Genomic DNA, 21,162 nt, shown 5'->3' on the forward strand with positions numbered 1-21,162 from the left:
ATTGCTATCAATCGCATGTGGTCAGTGTGGAATAATTATATTTAAAATTTTCCGTTTATAGTTTTGATACATATACGTATTGCGTAGATTAAAAAAAAACATTACGTACATGTACATATGTACTTTCTATACACTAATATGTGACACATTTCATCAATTGAACTAAAAATAAACCTGATATAAGAATATAAAACTAAATATGAGTAGATATATATACATATATTAATTTTAGATACGTTATATAGACTAAATTCTCATTATGAGTACTATTAAAAAATCATTGGTATTGAAATATCGTTTATTTAAATTTTTCTTTGTAAAAAAAGAGCAATAAACCCAATACAAATGACACAATTTATGTATAATTAATTAATAACGTGATTGGTTGTGAACTACCATAATAAATACAGAGTTTTCCTCACATAATATTTTCCTCAAACCTGTTTAAATAGCCTGTCACCAACGTTTAAGGTCTTTAACTCTTAAGAGAATATAATATTTTTTAACGTACATAAATTAAATATGTGCAATCATATTCACATAATGTTTTCTTATTAAATTGGTTTTAAATTATAATTCCCTTATCCAATATTTAATTTTACCCCACGTATAATTATTTCAAATAACGTTGCAGAGAAATTCTTTGTGATCTAAAAATATTGTTAAATACTAAATTAGATTAATGAATATGAAATGTACAACTGTTATAAGGTCTGTTCATACCTATCCAGCACGACCCGTATCCTGCAGGTGTCCTGCTAGTGCTGATAGTATTCTTTGGTACATTTTATGGACGTATTCATACTCCATTCGCGCATGCGCATTTACGCATTCATGCGCATCCATATAGAATGTACTAAAGAATACTGTCCGTACTTGCAGGATACTTGCAGGATTCGGGGCGTGCTGGATAGGTATGAACAGACCTATAACTGTTCAACTATGTATGTACATATATAACATTTGAAGCTAACTAGGGGCGGCAAGCAGGTGCTTTTAATAGCCAGCTGTCATCGCGTCGAGCTGACAGTCGATTTTAATGAAATTTTGATAATTTCTTTAGTCATTTAACCCCCAAGCATTATGTCGAAGATGGGTCTACGTGACGAGCCAGAATGTTAAATGACAGAAAACGCAAATATCGGAAGGCAAAGATCGAAAATCGAAAGATCTTAAGTCGAAAGATCAAAAAAAAGGATGCATGGTAAACGGTACATACTCACTTAATTTTCGCGAGCAGGATACAACAGGAACAAGAGGGACAGGCTTTTCCTCCCGTATTAATGTGCGCGCGCAGAATACGGGAGGAAAAGCCTGTTCCTCTTGTTCCTGTTGTACCCTGCTCACGCAAATTAAGTGAGTATGTACCGTTTACCATGCACCCTTTTTTTGATCTTTCGACTTAAGATCTTTCGATTTTCGATCTTTGCCTTCCGATATTTGTGTTTTCTGTAATTTAAAATTCTGGCTCATCACGTAGACCCATCTTCGACATAATGCTTGGGGGTTAAATGACTAACGAAATTATCAAAATTTCATTAAAATCGACTGTCAGCTCGACGCGATGACAGCTGGCTATTAAAAGCACCTGCTTGCCGCCCCTAGTTAGCTTCAAACGTTTGCCTTTGCCTTCCGATATTTGTGTTTTATGTAATTTAACATTCTGGCTCGTCACGTAGACCCGCTTACTTTAATTCGAGCTAACATTTTTGCAAATCTACATCCACATGGATGATGACCATATATGTATATAAGTGAAATTTCCTGATTTCAGTGTAATGTAATTCCCATCGCTCTTTAGAGAAATTTATATTTATATAATTTCCGGCCAGTCTTCATTGCATATGTAATACTCAAAAAATTTTAAGTTTTTACTTGCTCATCTTCGATAATCTAACCGAATACAAAATATTTGACATTCTTGATTTGGATAAAAAAAATATATAATAGAAAAAGCGCTAAATTACAATATACATACCTACACATATAATGTGATGCGTGTAATTGGTGTTTTCCTCGCATCATAATTTCCTCGAACTGGTTTCCAGCACATGGTGCTTGCATATGACGTTCATAAACTACTGCGTTCCTTACGCACGCAGTCTATGGAAAACACGTTGATGTTGAACGTCAAATTTAAGCTGTTTGTAAACACAGAATAGATCTTCACCATTGATGATATGGATATTGGTTTCGAAAATTTCTTTGGGATTACTAATGTAACAATGTATATTTTTATGCGACTTAATTGATTTTGAATTGCAAATTACACATGTATAACAATTACGCATTTCCCTCATTGTGTGTTTACATTTATAGGTATACATATGTGCATAGATAGATATAAGAATTCCTAATCGCCGATTCATCTATGAACATATGTATGTAGGTACTCAGGGTCAGTAGGCCAGTTTATGGAAATTTCACTGGACTATTTGTTTACTATTAGGGCGGTTTCAGATTAGCGTTTTATACGCGCGTATAATCTCGTTTTTTAAAGTGCATGTAGGCGCGTATAGGCGCGTCGTTTTCCATACGCGCAACTCGTACGAGCGTAGACGCGCTTATAAGCTCGTATTATCCATGTTGATACTAAATCACTACTACTGGTTTTAGCGAAAACGCCGGAATAAGCCCGTGTACGCGCGTCCGGTTTTTTGAAGTGCGAAAAGTAGCGTGCGTGTTAGCGCGTATGCCAAAACGACCGTATACGCGCAGAAAGAAACGCTAGTCTGAAATCGCCCTTAGGGCTTCTATGTATGCCGGCTTAAACCGAAACCGAAAAGCCGGCATTTTGGCCATTTTTCAAAAAACCGAAAACCGGCTTTTTAAGGTTTTCTTTAATTAACGTTCCTTTTCCTCAAAATTAACAATTATGAACTTCAAATTTCTATGAAAGATCAAAATAAATGTGTATAAACTCTCTTAGGGAATATGCCTATATTTCTTTGAACAACAAAAAAAGGTACATACAGCACTTTCTTTCTTGGGCGGTGTCTTCGAGATTTAGTAATGGACGAAGACTAGGTCATACACAATAGTTTCAATGACCCACCCAACTTCAGGTATAGAAAACATTACTATCGCAAAACCTTGTATTTGACAGCAACAAAAAAACAGTCGTAAACTCAAAAGATTTATGGAAAAAAGCATGGGAATTTCCGGAATATTATTTAATATTCTTCGAAGGAATTGGAAGCCCTTTTAATATAGAGGCCACATGCTTACTTTGAAAATGTTTGTGATATGCCGTTTCCAATGAATTTGTTTCCGAAATTTGCAACGGTTTATAACGGTTTTGGATTTTTAAGCTAAAATAAGTGCGTTAAAACAACTTTGAAAGATGGAAATATTTCAACGTTGAGCGCATCTCAGAGCGAATCTCAGCAGTCCTTAATATCTATTCACGATTAATTCTTAATTCCACAATTATAGTTTTTCTGCGAGGTTACACATTATTTTTTTTAATAATATATATGTAGATAGTAGCTTATTTGAATCATTTAATTATTTGTGCGTATTTAGGATCTGCCATTTTAGGGCTGTGATATATAATACAAATTGTATTATTTATAATATTTGTAATAATAATATATAATAATGATCTTATGAAAGTTCATAATGTTTATTACTCAATTTAATTTATAAAAAACTATTTTTTGCATAATATAATCTAGTCATATATACATTTTTTTCTATATAAAGATTTTAAACTTAAAAAAAATCTTAATTTTCTAAAACCGGTGAAATCCGGCCAACAGGCTTTTTATTTGTAAAAAACCGAAAACCGGCTTTTTCTTTCCGAAAACCGGCGGTTTTTTGGAACCCTTAGTTTACTATGTTGTATGTTGTATTTTAAACTTTTTTCAACTCATGGCACATTGAACACATAAGGTGAGAAAAAAACATGTCATGGAACATTATTAGTTTTAACAAAGTTTATTGTTAAATAAACAAAGTTACAAATTACATAGAAATTGGTTAATAGTAGTCGGCCACGTGAATATTCTAAAGAATTACATTCTTAATTACCTTTTGATCTCGTTCACTACATAGCAATATATGGTCAATATGTATAAGTTTAGCTTTAAAATCTAAATGGCTGACTACTGTATGTAGAGCAAATTATCTACTGCGGTTTTTCCTGTTTTACGTGGCCAATAACTGTGGCGTTTATCTTACATTATGTGAATCTAATATCACATATGTACATATATAATACTATAAGAATGCTCTATCTGCCATAAAGATAAAAATTCTCAAATATAAAAGGATAGCCTGTTTAATAGTATAGGATAAAATATAATCATTGCACGATCACTGCATTCATTTTTTTTTGTGTATATTGCACAAAAAATATTACCGTATAATATTTTCTTATTCATAGTAAAAAGTCCAGTCAAGGTTTCTGATAGTATAATATAATCATACAGTTTTTGTTCCTTGATATTGACATTGCGGCTTTGCTCTCACCCGGTTTTTTTGCACGCACGTGTGTAAAAATAAAAATAAACCACATTTGTTTGATGGTAGACAGGTCTAGTAATACGTAATTCAGTAATGAAACCACAACTGATTTGTCAAAGGAAGGAAAACTCGAATAAAAATGTACAATAAACCGCTAGTTAATCACCATTGCTCAGAGGGGTATCCTCTGCTGACGCATATCAATCGCTTGGGAATGACAATAAAGGCCATTGCGACTATAAAAGGGGATTCATTTGCATTGCATCCACAACAGAGCAATCATCAAGTTGCATTCGTTGATACAAATTTGTATTCGAAACAATCGAATTACCAGTTGAATTGACAGACATAAAAAGTACTTTTTCAACCATGTTCGCCTTAAAACAAACCGTTTTAATATCAGCTTTCATGCTGATTATTCTCAAATCCTGCTCCTCAGACGGTATTTTACATTTCATAAAAGTTTATTTATTAGTTAATAATTATTATTTAAAACTATTTTTCACTAAACGTTTATTATTTTTGTTTAGACATTTTAGAAAAATTGATGGTTAATTCAGATGACACCATAACTTTCATGGATGCTTGGGAGAATTTGCACAATATTGATGTAAGTATTTTTTAAATAGTATATTCATTTGAAATACATTGAAAACTGTTATATTACTTAATCATTAACCTTTTTAGAGTAAAGCACCTGAACCAGTTAAGTGCTCTCGCATTGGAAGAGCAGCCTCTAAATTAAAATGGCTGTTGGATTTTTCTTCGGAACGCAATAGCACCGTCGATTTCTTTCTGTCTACAAGGAAAAATCGTACTGCTGCCCTAATAACAAATGAAGCACTCGATAGAAAGATCATAAAACACTTCCATCCCAAAAAAACCACTTACGTTATAGTCCACGGTTGGTTAAGCAACGCTAGTGCCTCTTGGGTCGTTGATATGAAGGAAGCGTTGTTGGATTGGGTGAGTTGTTACTTTTTTCGAAATCGTTTTCAGCTGAGACCTGCTGAAATATAATATATAATACGTTTGTTTTGATTTTAGGATGACGCCAATGTGATCTCGGTAGATTGGAGTAGTGGTGGAAGTACTTTGAAATACTGGAAGGCAGTCAAAAATATCGAAACCGTTGGAAACAACATAGCAACGTAAGTAAAAATAAAATTAAAAAAAACGCAAAAATACGATAACATTAAAAATTAGTTTTTCATTATTTTCATTGTAATTTTCAGAATGTTACAACGGCTCATGCAAATAACAGGAATGCCCAAAAAAAGTTTCCATCTCATTGGTCACAGTCTTGGAGCTCACATCAGCTCTTACGCTGCGGTCAAAATGGGAACAGTCCGCAGAATCACTGGTAATTTAATAATTCGATTTGATTTTCATTTTAAATGTATTTGAACTATATTTTATTATGTTCTTTATTGTTTAAGGCTTGGATCCAGCTCATACCTGTGCCATTACATCGAACAATGAGTATCTTCTTGATAAAACCGATGCTGATTTTGTAGATGTAATTCATACTAGCGCAACTTTGCTAGTAAAATTTGGATTCGGAACACGTAGTGCCATAGGTGAATATTAAACGAGATTTAAAATCAGATATTGAAAAAAATACATTGAAATAATGTGCTATGTTTCAATTCTATGTAGGTCATGTCGATTTTTATCCAAATGGAGGAGAGAAACAGCCTGAATGTTATGAAAGAAAACGCAATCCCCTCTCGAGATTTATTCCATTTTATAGAAGTGAGCTTTTTTCCGACTATGTCATTAAACTAAGATCTTAAATAGCCATAAATAACATGTATTTCTTAATTTAACAGAAGCAACAGAAGGAGTTTGTAATCACGGTCGAGCTTATGACCTCTTTACAGAAAGTTTGAAGAAGACTGATTGCCATTACATTGGACATGCATGGAATCGCACTACAGAAAGGTAAATTGGATTTAAAATTAGAAATAAGTTTTGTACACATGTATGCCATCAATGCAGTTTTTAATCGATTAATTCGTTTTATTACAGCGTGCAACCGAGTATTGATGCACCATGCACAATTCAAACCTGCACTTTGATGGGAATTTATGCAGATCGTTCAATAGCTCGAGGCTCCTTCTATGTGCCGACGAAAACCGAAAAATCGTATTGCGGTAATTACTTTGTTCATAACCTGCATTTAATTTCATTCAATTTAAAACAAAAATGATTATTAAATTTTATTTTACGTTTTCAGATCGATTCAATGACATCTTAAAAGGAATCGTCCCCAAATACAAGTCCCGTCCTACAAGTGGTTAATTTTTAATACGAAAAAATCATTTAAAATATTTTGTAAAAAATATTTGTGTATGTGTTTTATATGAATAAATGTTTTAATTTATTTAGTAACAACTATTTTATTTAATATATTACATCCTTATTATCCATTATCATTCTTATTCAATCAATCGCCATCTACCATTTGATGAAAACCTCTCAAATATTTTTACATTCCTGTATTACGTAACTTTCACCTACTACATTCCATTTCTATCGTCTATTGTCTAATCCTCCCTCCTTGTTTACATATGTATCTTCTTCTATACCATTTTAATCAGTGGCGGCTCGTCCTAATGGGCTGCCGGGCTGCAGCCCCTCTTATAAAATTCAAAAATATATGTATAATAAAATATGTATAAAATATAATATAAAATATAAATATAATATAAAATATAAATATGTATAAAAATATATATATAATACATTTAATATTTTATTTATTAATGATATTCTTTTTATTAATTGGATGGACGAACTATTGGGGCCTTCGACAGAGTAAATATTACTTACATAAATATCACCCGTAAAAATACTTACGTAAATATCACCCGTATCCAAAAGGGTGATATTGTAAGTAATATTGACACTAACTTGTATGTTGACAGATGAATTAAAATGTTGCTGTGCTGGCTGTAAAGTGTTACAGCGCCGCCCTAGAATACCGCACAGCCCAAAGTGACGAGAACAAGAAAGAGACAGAGCTATTTGCAACTGCAGATAGTTATTTCTCTTTCACTTACTCTGCCAGTTCGTCGCCTCTGGGCTGAGTTTACTTCCGACCTCACCGCAGTCGGCAGTACTATCGACATTCACCTGTCAGTTTTCAAGATTCAAGATTTCGCGCGCTTAATCTTACATTTGATTCGTTGACTCGCACGATCACAGCTTTATTCGTTTTCGTTACTCTTAATTGGTTGTGTAGTGTATAAAGTCTATGATTGGCATAGAAAAATAAATGGTTGGGGAAATACCGGACCGAATAATGGAATTTAATTTTAAATAGAAGCTTTTTTTTTCAATTTTTCACCACCCCTTCAATGGGTGGTGAATTTTGCTAGTTTTTTTTCAATAATACTTAAATCCACATGTAAGTGGTCGTACGCCAAAAACTGTGCTTATCTTGTCCTGTTATAACATGATAGAACATTTGTGGTGACATGTTTTAGACATTTTTTCAGTGCAGCCCCTCCACTAAAAATTGTCTCGAGCCGCCACTGATTTTAATACTTGCTTTATCTATCCACTAGTGGCCCGCGTGCACAAACTTGTGCACTCGGTAAACGTTCGCAATTCGGATCAATGAAAGCCGCCATCTGATCGGCCGACATAAATAAAATAATTATTATATACGATAGCCACTTCCTGAAGTGATATTCTCTTTCCACGATATACGATTCCAAGGTGAGAAAGAGAGACGGAGCATGGTGTTACAGCGAGTACTTGCTGAAACACTGAACTGAAATGAAAAAAAAATGCGAGGATTAGATAGCTGTATATGGATACTTTTCCTAAATACGTTAACCTAGATTGAATTGTCAACAGTTAAAATTAATTTCAGGTGAACAATGTCAATGATATTTTTTTATGTTTTAACCCAGTGGCTCTTAACGTTTTCTAAGACCTTAACCTTTCTTTTGATCGTGAAAAAAAGTGGCGGTGCAACAGAATTAAACGGACAAAATAAATTATGTGGACATAATTTTTATTACATATTAAACAAATAAAAAAAAACAGTTAAAGAAAAAAATAATTAAAGAAAAGATATATACATATACGGAAAAACTGTAACTAAAAATATCCTTAACAAAATGAAATTTATTTGATGTACCAGTCAATTAATGCTTGTCGGATTTTGCAGATTTCAAAAATACTAGGTCGAATATTTGTTTTAGCTACTCTCATTTATTTGGCTAAATGCGTAAATCTTTCTCGTTTTTTAGCTTTTATGTTATTGTAGTTATTGTTAAAAAATGGAGCTCACACAAATATGATGTTGAAAACTGCAACATAATTTTCAGTGCCCTCATGTAGACATCTGGATATTCCTCTTGGACAAAAATCCAATAGTCATTTTGGATAATTGAATCCAGTCATAATTTTTTATATATAAGGAAGGAAAATAATCTCCAAACCTATTCTTCCAATAAAGTTTAACGTTGTGTTACAGCGGAAATAATTGCCTGGGTAATATTTTCTTTAAGTGAAGGAATTATTTTTTTTTTCCGAAATCCTGTCAATTTGTCAATGGATGTCAAAACAATTTCATTTTTTCCTTGAACGCTCATGTTAACGTTATTTAACTATTTAAAAATAAATATGCCATTTTAGCACACCAATCATCATTCTGAAGACATTTTTTAAAATCATCCATAGCTTTATTTCGGAAAAAGATTAACAATTCATTCTTAAGTTCTATGAATCGGTATAAAACTTAACGTCTAGATTACCACCTGAATTCAGTGTGAAAAAGCAAGCACTTGTACTTAGGTTACATACAAATGCTTCGTCGTGTTAGTCCTGCTGGTATTTTTTTCGAAACTAGGGATTCTCTATGTAAAAATCTGTGCATTGATTCAGCAGTGCAGTGCAAAAGCATTTTTTCATATAATATTAGGGTTTCTTGTCTTTGCAAGGGTAACAAATCCTTTAAATGAGCCTAATATTGACGTAGAACCATCGGTAGAAATACCTTCACATAACTCCCATGAAATTTTAAATTGTTTAATATGTTAAATATGAAGGAACAGAAACAAAAACATATCGCCCTGTCGTACGCTCGGTAAGTTCACTATTTTGTTTTCATTTATGAAACAAACGAATCCTATTTTCACAATTTCGCGTATTTTTCTTGTTTTGCAAGTTTACACTATATTATTCGCGGTGCACCGGTTGAGAACCACTGTTAAATCATATTTATTTATTTAAATTTTGATTCATTATTTAATCGACCGTCTTTAATCGCATTTAATACGATTTGGTTGATCTGTGTTGCTGGTGAATTCGTCAATTTGAAATTACTACATTTAATATTGAAAATAAACAAATTCCAAATTACACCATCTACAATACGCCAATTTGTTGGTAAACCGGTAAACTGGTAACATAAACGATAATACTGGTAAACCGGTATTGCAATCCCTACTATAAATACGCTTCAGGAAGAGATTAAAATGCTTAAACTAAAAATGATGATAACAGATAGAAAAAGCAGGTATTAAAATGGTATAGAAGAAGATAAGAATGTAAACAAGGAAGAACGATTAGACAATAGACGATAGAAATGGAATGTAGTGGGTGAAAGTTACGTAATACAGGAATGTAAAATGGTAGATGGCGATTGATTGAACAAGAATGATAATGGATAATAAGGATTTAATATATTAAATAAAATAGTTGTTACTAAATAAATTAAAACATTTATTCATATAAAACACATACACAAATATTTTTTACAAAATATTTTAAATGATTTTTTCGTATTAAAAATTAACCACTTGTAGGACGGGACTTGTATTTGGGGACGATTCCTTTTAAGATGTCATTGAATCGATCTGAAAACGTAAAATAAAATTTAATAATCATTTTTGTTGTAAATTGAATGAAATTGAATGCAGGTTATGAACAAAGTAATTACCGCAATACGATTTTTCGGTTTTCGTCGGCACATAGAAGGAGCCTCGAGCTATTGAGCGATCTGCATAAATTCCCATCAAAGTGCAGGTTTGAATTGTGCATGGTGCATCAATACTCGGTTGCACGCTGTAATAAAACAAATTAATCGATTAAAAACTGCATTGATGGCATACATGTGTACAAAACTTATTTCTAATTTTAAATCCAATTTACCTTTCTGTAGTGCGATTCCATGCATGTCCAATGTAATGGCAATCAGTCTTCTTCAAACTTTCTGTAAAGAGGTCATAAGCTCGACCGTGATTACAAACTCCTTCTGTTGCTTCTGTTAAATTAAGAAATACATGTTATTTGTGGTTATCTAAAATCATATTTTAATGACATAGTCGGAAAAAAGCTCACTTCTATAAAATGGAATAAATCTCGAGAGGGGATTGCGTTTTCTTTCATAACATTCAGGCTGTTTCTCTCCTCCATTTGGATAAAAATCGACATGACCTACATAGAATTGAAACATAGCACATTATTTCAATGTATTTTTTTCAATATCTGATTTTAAATCTCGTTTAATATTCACCTATGGCACTACGTGTTCCGAATCCAAATTTTACTAGCAAAGTTGCGCTAGTATGAATTACATCTACAAAATCAGCATCGGTTTTATCAAGAAGATACTCATTGTTCGATGTAATGGCACAGGTATGAGCTGGATCCAAGCCTTAAACAATAAAGAACATAATAAAATATAGTTCAAATACATTTAAAATGAAAATCAAATCGAATTATTAAATTACCAGTGATTCTGCGGACTGTTCCCATTTTGACTGCAGCGTAAGAGCTGATGTGAGCTCCAAGACTGTGACCAATGAGATGGAAACTCTTTTTGGGCATTCCTGTTATTTGCATGAGCCGTTGTAACATTCTGAAAATTACAATGAAAATAATGAAAAACTAATTTTTAATGTTATCGTATTTTTGCGGTTTTTTTTATTTTATTTTTACTTACGTTGCTATGTTGTTTCCAACGGTTTCAATATTTTTGACTGCCTTCCAGTATTTCAAAGTACTTCCACCACTACTCCAATCTACCGAGATCACGTTGGCGTCATCCTAAAATCAAAACAAACGTATTATATATATTATATTTCAGCAGGTCTCAGCTGAAAACGATTTCGAAAAAAGTAACAACTCACCCAATCCAACAACGCTTCCTTCATATCAACGACCCAAGAGGCACTAGCGTTGCTTAACCAACCGTGGACTATAACGTAAGTGGTTTTTTTGGGATGGAAGTGTTTTATGATCTTTCTATCGAGTGCTTCATTTGTTATTAGAGCAGCAGTACGATTTTTCCTCGTAGACAGAAAGAAATCGACGGTGCTATTGCGTTCCGAAGAAAAATCCAACAGCCATTTTAATTTAGAGGCTGCTCTTCCAATGCGAGAGCACTTAACTGGTTCAGGTGCTTTACTCTAAAAAGGTTAATGATTAATTAATATAATAGTTTTCAATGTATTTCAAATGAATGACTATTTAAAAAATACTTACATCAACATTGTGTAAATTCTCCCAAGCATCCATGAAAGTTATGGTGTCATCTGAATTAACCATCAATTTTTCTAAAATGTCTAAACAAAAATAATAAACGTTTAGTGAAAAATAGTTTTAAATAATAATTATTAACTAATAAATAAACTTTTATGAAATGTAAAATACCGTCTGAGGAGCAGGATTTGAGAATAATTAGCATGAAAGCTGATATTAAAACGGTTTGTTTTAAGGCGAACATGGTTGAAAAAGTACGTTTTATGTCTGTCAATTCAACTGGTAATTCGATTGTTTCGAATACAAATTTGTATGAACGAATGCAACTTGATGATTGCTCTGTTGTGGATGAAATACAAATGAATCCCTTTTTATAGTCGCAATGGCCTTTATTGTCATTCCCAAGCGATTGATATGCGTCAGCAGAGGATACCCCTCTGAGCAATGGTGATTAACTAGCGGTTTATTGTACATTTTTATTCGAGTTTTCCTTCCTTTGACGAATAAGTTGTGGTTTCATTACTGAATTACGTATTACTAGACCTGTCTACCATCAGACAAATGTGGTTTATTTTTATTTTTACACACGTGCGTGCAAAAATACTGGGTAAGAACAGTAGCGTAGCGTGAATTCCCCCCCCCCTCCCCTTTATACACATATTATTTCCTTACAGCAAAATAACTTTCCAAAAAAATAATACATACCTTTTTCATGAAGAAAAATCTATTCTTCTGCATTTTGTATTGTCGCGCTCAAATAAGTCACTTGTTTTATCTTTGGCTATCAATGATTCCAAAAGTGGATCATAAGTTGCCAGAAGTTTAATAAAAGATAGAAAGTTTCCAGGATTGTAAGAAGATACCAAACTTTCTTGATGTCTTCGAAATGCCTAATTACATTTAGCCAATGTTAATATGACATTAAAGCACGATGAATGACTTAATTCCCATAATTTACACAACTTGGCATTAATTTTAACGAGGTATATTCCTCAAATATCTCTGAATTTTTCCACAAATCGTACGTAAAACAGGATTTAGTGTGTACTTGAGATTTTTCATGAAATTACAATTTTTTTGAAAGTCCTCTCCAGTCTTGTATGCCTTCAACCCAAGAAGAAATATAATATTGTTTTTTTTTTGTCAGCAAAAAACCTAAACAGATCACAATACCCTCTATTCAGTTTTATTGAATAACCTAGCCACGTCTATGTATCTCAATCCCAGACTGGTTGGTCCACTTAAAATATTTATCTTTTTCCAATGAGGTCTCGAGGAATAGATACAAAGTCAAGTTGGCAAGTATCGTGATTCAATATGACGTTTCTCAGATTGGTGCCATTTTCTGTCCGCTCATTTGTAATGTCCTCGGTCAGTCGGATATTTTTCTTAAAGAAGGAACCTCATCATTGAATCGACCACTTCACCAGAAATGACTGAAAAGGAAGGGCTAGGATCAGTCAATTAAATTTCCGCAACATTTTGCATTAAGTTCGCCGTATTAAGAGGGCTGTACACCTGAAACCTTAATTTTGTTACCGTTCCTTTCTTCGATATATATATTGAGTGAATGCGACAATATATATATTGAGTGAATGCGACAGTTGCGCTTCGACCAGATAAAACGTATTTTAAATTGACAAAATCGAGGTTTCGCATTCTACTATTTTCTCCTCCAAAACTGGACCAATTTTTAAAAAAATTTCATCATCGGTATGAGAAAGATACTTTCTGTTCATCTATCGGCGTATTTTTTTTAAAATCGACCGTTAAATAAGCACGCTGGACTCGTTTCGTGGGTGTAAAAAAGAGGCGATTTTATAGATGTTTGGCGGCTCCTAGCTCATATAAAAAATAATTAATCAAAAAAATAAAACGATAGATGCACCCCAATGGTGGATATCCATAGCATATTAAAAAATAATTTCTCTAGTGCCATAATTGAGGAAGGGAGAAGTATAGTACGTTTGTATGGACAAGGCGCTGCTGTACAACCCTTTTAAGGTCTGTTCATGCCTATCCTGCACCAGCAGGTATCCTGCAAGTACGCATTCACGCATTCATACGCGTCCATATAGAATGTACCAAAGAATACTGTCCGTACTTGCAGAAAACCTGGTGCTACCGGTTCGTGCTGGATAGGTACGAACAGACCTTTACCCGTAACCAGTGGCGGACTGGGACTAAAATCAGTGCATGCCAGGAGTCAAAGGGGGCCCCCCCTAATGTTTAAAAAAATTCCCCCCCCCCCTCCCCCCATATAACAAAATTTTCTTCTTTCCATCACGCTAAAAATAATAAATATAAATAAAAAAATAATAATAATAAAAATAAAATCAAGGGTAAAAAATAAATAGAATTTTCAAAAATGGGAATATACAAATTTAGGTACAAGAAAAATGGCAAAAGCAAAATAGATCCATTAATTACATTGTATATTTCGTTTTAACCCTTGTCCCAGATAAATAAAATGCATCATAAAAGAATTCGGCATAAAAGCGGCTTTTACTTTCGGTAGAAAACAATCAGGGACGTCATTTCAGCTTTTTCTTGGGGGGGTAGGCAAAGATTGGTCAAATTGAATTTTTTTTCAAAAAATCTTTTTTATATCGGAATAAAAATGGAAAATATTCTTTGCATACACCTTATTGAGTTATAAAATATGAAAAAAATAAGCTTATTTTTGAAAAACTTTTTTTCTACAAATCTTCACATGGCCGACAAAAATCGACCATCAAACTGAGTCACCAAAAAACTCTCAATTAACTTAATTTCTACCGACTGTCTTTTCACTTTATCTATGTACATACATACATGTGTACGTAATAACAATAGATAAAGTTTTGTGATCATGCGAAAATTCGAACTCAGAATCGATCACTGATCACATTTACATAATGTAGAAAAATGTGTTTTTTTTTTTAAAAAAAGCTAAAAAAATTTTACTCAACCCCTGAACGTATCAAGCTGAAAATTTATATTTGTATTCTTTGTGTACTAAATTTGATAAGGTTTTGGTCAGGAAGCAATTTATTAAATAACTAATTTTTTGGACCGAATTCGTTATACATGAAGTTTAAATCCATCTCATTCGTTGTTTTGTGAGAGAATGGACGTCTGTAAATAAAATAAAAATAAAAGAAATAAAACCATTTGTGATTGAACCGATTCCGTAAAATATTAATTTAAAACTTTTCTTGAAAACAATAAATATACGAACTTTCGGAAAAATAAGCGTTACACATTTGTTTTTGAGACAAAATAAAGTAAAGGGGACCTTTCCCCCTAACCCCCGTATGCCCTCCCCCCAAATTACGTCCCTGAAAAAAATGCATAATATTTTCAATTAATGTTACTCGAAAATCGGGATTTTGGGGAGGGGGCCCCTATCCTATATTTCTATTTACATGGATGTGTCTAGATTAGGAATAGATTTTATATTCGGAAACTGTTTAAAATTGTGTATTTAAATCTTACTATATCGTCGAAGTATAATCAAATGTTATTTTGAAAGTATAAAGTAAATTCAAACCGCTGGTTGATGATGAATCGTCCTATCAAAATTGTTATAAGCAATTCAGTTTATATTATTCACGGAAATTTGTTTATTACCATTTTTATTTCAGTAGGTAGTTGTTACATAGGTATTGGTATATACATAATATTGACGTTGGAAATGGGCCCGGCAAAAGGGCCCACGCAAGTGTTGAAACTTACATTTTGAGCCTAATAAAAAAAGTTTACCGATCCTTGGGCTGTTAAAGCAGGTATTAGTTGTTTTTGTATATCGTAAGAAATTTGTTTTGTTGAAATACCCAAACTTTAGGTCTATTTACACACGTGAAATAGTTAAAAAGTTATTTAATTTTAATGAGGGCCCCTATTTTCTAATAAATAGTGGGGCCCACATGCCATCGGGCTTGTTCACTTGTATGGCCAGTCCGCCACTGCCCGTAACTACAGGTTCGATTACATCAGCATTGCTCGAAGAAGAGCTAGGTTGTTTTTCTGATAAAACTACTGAAGAATTTTATTCCACCGTCACTAGAGGCCTTGAAAAATTTGTTAATTTTAGCCAATTTCGATAAACTCGCGATTTGATTATATTTTCGCTTTCGGGATTCTGCTCACTGAACTTCTTCTTAAAACTACTCACATTAAAAATATATGTATGTACGCGATCCGATTCCAGAGCGTTGATTCTCAAAATCAACTGACGAAAAGTCAAAACGAGCACACTGATTTTGTGAGAAATTTTTTTTTACATATTTAGGTCGCGTTCTATGATTTATTAATGGAAAGACTTGTAGTGAAAAAAAGGTCGATTTGTATCCTATTTTTAAATCGACATGTTTTGACTTTTATGACGGTCTGTAGTGAAATAATTTTGGTCGTAGATTTCAATGTTATTCGATATCCGATACAGCACATGTACCTCCTTATAAATGACAAGTTGCTCACCACACCTTCCCCGATCCATTTTGCGGTGGCCCCTACGGCATAAACTCCGAGTTGATGGAGACCCGAAAAATGAACTCGAAAAAAATGAACTCGTACAAAAAAAAATGCAAGTACGCGTGTATGCGTGAGATTCACCTCCCGAAACTGGCGCCCCAGGCGACCATCTGTATTGCCTGCCTCTTGGACATGCGCTGATGATATCCGCCTTCTTAAAAATATAATTCCTTCCATCAAATCGCTTGATTTGCCTGCCGATATAAAATGAATAAAAACATTTCCCTTTAATGTTTTCACCGATTATTTTTATAGATAATTTCGAAATGTGATTTTTTTCTATTAATAATAATTTATATGAATAAAATATAAATAAAAATAAAAAAAAATGTCACAATCTGGAGTCCTGGGTCTGAGGTGGCAGCCCTATTTACCAGCATAACGGTAATAGGGAAAATTATTTGCCGTTTCCTAGTTTTGAAATTTGACGGTAAATTGCAATCCCTGATTTAATCTCCCCGCTGCTTTTTTATTTAATTAAAATCTTAAAAATAATGGTATGGCCAATAAAAATGCTATTTATGACAAACGTCAAACGTGCATTGACAAACTGACATGTGATTAACCTCGAATATAGTGTGCGCGATTTCACCATCACACATCGAAAACCGCTTTACGAATCATAAAGACTCGTTATAACAGACATTCGTTATAAATCTAGGTAATGAAACATATACGTAATCGATATTGAAATACAAAAACAACGTAGAATCAGTAGATTGTCTCGGATGTCATATTTCAAAACAACAATAAACTTTTTACTTATTTCATGTTAGATTTACTCTTAAAACCTACTTTCTACTACTACTATGCTTTTCGTATCGCTTTAATATCATTAATTTTCTTGTAGGTTCACCACAAAATATGGCACCCGTGCCTTATTATAATGATTTTAAACTAGCCGTTGAAAGGGTGTTCAACAGCTGGACAGCACTACAACTCGCCGTCGAACATGGAATGGGAGGTCAAAATGGCAGAAACGTAATTCTATAAATGCCTTTTACTAACATACCTTTTTTAATCTTAAAATTTAACTAATATAAAAATTTTACATTAATAGACTGCCATGGAAGTAATGAACTACATGACGGAGTACTGCTGTGCAAATGACAGGCTCGATCCACATGATTTATGCGTAGTATTAGACGAACTAATGGACGAAGAGTTCGAGACTTGGTGCCAAGACAATTCCACTCAAGGTATAATCCGAACAAAAACATTATTACATTAAAATCCAATCAAGATCCAAACTCAAATACAGTCGCTTTCAGAAGTCGCAAATCTGCTCTCGAGATACATCCAACTGTGCAGATCGAATATGCAAGATCAGATGAATTTAGAAGTATCACAATTGCCACCGTGCAAACTTTGGCTATGCAAACCTCAAATACAATATGTACTACCGGTCAGTATTTTCAATCAGATCAAGCATGGTCTATGTACATATAAAGCGACGATCTAATCGGTGCAATTTTACTTGCAGATACAACCAAACGAGGTGATACACGACGACGACATTGACGAAGAGGACGAAAATAGTGATAATGCTCAACAAGACGAGCCCATGGATGAAGATGTGGATCCAGGATGGACGGTTGTAAAAACTAAGAAAAAACACTAACAATGATCTTATACATATATTCGATGTAAATTTTATTTATAATTTTATTGTATTTCGATGATTATGAAATTTTGAAACAAGGAAAAATATAACGATGTATATTTTTGAAATGCTTTTATTTTTTTTTAGTCCAATTAATTATATCTTTTTACTTAAACATAATTATACATATGTAATTGTGACATTAATGTATAATACGTATCAACTGGATCAATAAAAAATAATAAATACAAAATGAAAAGTATTCCTTAAGTGTGCAAATTTGTGCATTTATTATTTAAGCCGAGGCAGACTCATCTTCGAGCAAGTTCAATGAAACAAATACACCAAAATATAAATATGTGTAACTAAAAGAGATTCTCTATATATCAGACCTACTTCAGTATTTTGGTGGTGAAACATTTCACCGCTAAACGGCATAATAAATACAGTAGAACCTCGATTATCCAGATTGTTAAAAACAAAGACAAATTTTAAGATTTTGCTGCTTGAAATGCATAACATAACAATTCGAAAATAACACGGAGAAATGAGTCAGTTGTCTTCAAAATTCAATACTCAAAGAACGTTTGTTTGTTGAAGATTTGATCGCGATTTAAATATTTATTTTTAATATTGCCAATATGGAAAAGAAAACGCGTTGTATTATCATTAAAAGGCAAATTAGATTTAATCAAAGCGGTATCTTAGGACGTTTTATGTCAAATAAATATGGTTTTAATATTTATATTAATTTTTTTATGATATAAAAAAAATTATGAAGTTTACTGATTCTTTAATGTCAGAAGATAGAAGCTAAGAGCGTAAGGTTATGAAAAAATCAGGAATTGAACAAGTTAAAGAGTCCATTTTTATGTGATAACCATTTTGGTTATCACAATTTTATTGTTTTCGTCGATTTTGGCGCGTGGCTATTGAGTCATGCAGTCGCCTGTTGGCCTTACCTATTTGCGTTTGCATGTTGATGCTTGTGGTTGTTTTTTAATACAAAAATAGTCAAAAACATGCTATAGGACTAAAACTTTTTATGTTAATGTATAAAATGATCAATAAGATATATGTATATTGAACCCATTTGTATTGAGAAAAGCTGTATTTTGATTAAAAAATATTACTCGAACCCGGTTCAAAGCACTCGTTCGATCTCGACGCTCCGTTAAAAAAGTGTGCAAAGTGGGATTTTTCCCCAAGATGAACGGTATGGGGTCATAAAATGAAAAATTGCTAAGAAAAATACACTCAACCAACTCAACTCAATTTTTATGTGATAACCGACGAAAACAATAAATATGTGATAACCAATATCTGGTCTATTATTGTATGAAAAGTATTCGCGATTTGGCAGCTTCAAAAAGAACAGCTAACAAAGCAAAAATCCATAATTGAATTTCTTAATTAAGAATAATTTAATATTGATCTTCATGTTATTATATGTGTAAATGTAGACAAATAAAAATTATTCATACTGAATGTCAATTGTGATTTTTTCGATTATCCGTACTACCTTCATCTCCAATTAGTCCGAATAATCGAGGTTCTACTGTATAAAATGAAAAGTATTTCTTAAGTGGGCGACTTCATGCATTTATAATTTGAGCCGAAGCAGGCTCGTTTTTAAGCATCTAGCAAGTTCAATTAAACAAATACATCAAAATGAAAATATGCGTAACTAAAAGACATTCTCTATACATCAGACCAACTTCAGTATTTTGGTGGTGAAACATTTCACCTATTAGCGGCATAATAAATTTTGAGCATATGAATTTCAATGATACGTATGTATCTGTGTTAAAAATTTATGTATATTTCATATAAATAAAATAATGTGAAGTTAGCTTTTCAAGCTTACATATGTACATATTCCATATTAAAATATTTTCAATAATAAATAGTATGAAATGAAAAGTAAAACAAATGAGTACATTTAAAATTTTATGCCATCAGTTCAAAAAAAAAAATGTATTACACAATTCAATCAACCTTAATGGGCAATATTAATATCAAATTAATACTTGATGCATCCAAATTTGGCTTCATTTACTCTTTACATGTATTTTATCACACATTGAACTTAATTTAATCATTAAAATTTTGATACGAAACATCTGGAATATTGCACAATTTGAGGAATTAAAATGGAAACCATAGATATAGAATACATAGATACGCCCTGACGCTCTAAGCCAGTCACCCTTTTAGTGCATGCAAACCCAAAGGAAAGTAAAGTGCATGCACACTCTCTCTCAGTAGCTAGTTAGCTTCTAAGTCGAAAGGTCGATTGACGTATTTCGAAAATGCCAACGTATTCAGTGAAATTGTGTTACAATTACTCAATAAAACATAAAAAGGCGGATGGCGGAACATATCATAAGTAAGAATTAATATATAATGTCTTCAATTATAGTATTATTTTAATATATAATGAAATATCGGCGCAATGTATGTAGTGTTGTATGCAGTGATTGAACAGCAGTCGACACGTATACCTTGTTGGCACTGAAGGAAATTCAGAAATCGACATTAAGTTTAAAACTACAAACAATATTAAAGTGTCAGCTTTAAAATTGATCCTTGTGGAAGTTACTAATATTTAAATATTGTAATAGTTAATGATGGTTTTATTATAGTAACATACATTTGTAGTTTAATATAGTGTGTATAGCTAAATATTTTTTTCTTAATATGGCTTTATTAGTTTGGTTTACTGTCACGCGGAGTGTCCAATAAAATAAAGTTATAAATAAAATAAAACTTCAGTGCATATGTACATAAACTGGTTGCTGACCACTGCCGACTGCTGCGTCAAACTTTTTTTTCAACACTTCCCCACTAGTTAAACCCCCCGCACCCCTCAATTAATGGCGACAAGATCTCCAACGAAATTTGTATGTAAAGGCATATCTATGTATTCTATATCTATGATGGAAACACATTTCAATATCAATGAAAACAAATAAAAACATTAGAATTATGCGACAGTATTTAAAGCTAAATCTTAAAAAGAAATACAATAATCAATAAATACTTCACAAAGAAATAAATACAATATCACAATC

The 21,162-nt window shown here is 32.7% G+C and overlaps 3 protein-coding genes across 3 annotated transcripts; 2 read left to right on the forward strand and 1 right to left on the reverse strand.

Annotated features, from left to right (window-relative positions):
* The first annotated feature begins 4,708 nt into the window (after window positions 1-4,708).
* LOC143917073 (phospholipase A1-like) lies at window positions 4,709-6,860 on the forward strand. Its single transcript, XM_077438469.1, has 10 exons — window positions 4,709-4,909; window positions 4,998-5,077; window positions 5,155-5,433; window positions 5,515-5,618; window positions 5,703-5,830; window positions 5,907-6,047; window positions 6,127-6,222; window positions 6,300-6,411; window positions 6,499-6,623; window positions 6,707-6,860. Exons 1-10 carry the CDS (start codon window positions 4,837-4,839, stop codon window positions 6,769-6,771), a joined length of 1,203 nt encoding a protein of 400 aa, XP_077294595.1. The 5' UTR covers window positions 4,709-4,836; the 3' UTR covers window positions 6,772-6,860.
* Window positions 6,861-10,190: 3,330 nt separating this feature from the next.
* On the reverse strand, window positions 10,191-12,311 carry LOC143917075 (phospholipase A1-like). Its single transcript, XM_077438470.1, has 10 exons — window positions 12,142-12,311; window positions 11,974-12,053; window positions 11,619-11,897; window positions 11,432-11,535; window positions 11,220-11,347; window positions 11,003-11,143; window positions 10,828-10,923; window positions 10,639-10,750; window positions 10,427-10,551; window positions 10,191-10,343 (listed from the first exon to the last, which is right to left on the reverse strand). The coding sequence occupies exons 1-10, from the start codon at window positions 12,212-12,214 to the stop codon at window positions 10,279-10,281; spliced, it is 1,203 nt and encodes a 400-aa protein (XP_077294596.1). The 5' UTR covers window positions 12,215-12,311; the 3' UTR covers window positions 10,191-10,278.
* A 4,692-nt stretch (window positions 12,312-17,003) lies between these two features.
* Window positions 17,004-18,318, forward strand: LOC143916446 (pre-rRNA-processing protein TSR2 homolog). Its single transcript, XM_077437557.1, has 5 exons — window positions 17,004-17,146; window positions 17,336-17,466; window positions 17,546-17,684; window positions 17,757-17,890; window positions 17,969-18,318. The coding sequence occupies exons 2-5, from the start codon at window positions 17,350-17,352 to the stop codon at window positions 18,104-18,106; spliced, it is 528 nt and encodes a 175-aa protein (XP_077293683.1). The 5' UTR covers window positions 17,004-17,146; window positions 17,336-17,349; the 3' UTR covers window positions 18,107-18,318.
* The last annotated feature ends 2,844 nt before the right edge of the window (window positions 18,319-21,162 follow it).

The sequence above is a fragment of the Arctopsyche grandis genome, chromosome 9 (assembly GCF_051622035.1).
Source record: "Arctopsyche grandis isolate Sample6627 chromosome 9, ASM5162203v2, whole genome shotgun sequence".
NCBI lineage: Eukaryota > Metazoa > Arthropoda > Insecta > Trichoptera > Hydropsychidae > Arctopsyche > Arctopsyche grandis.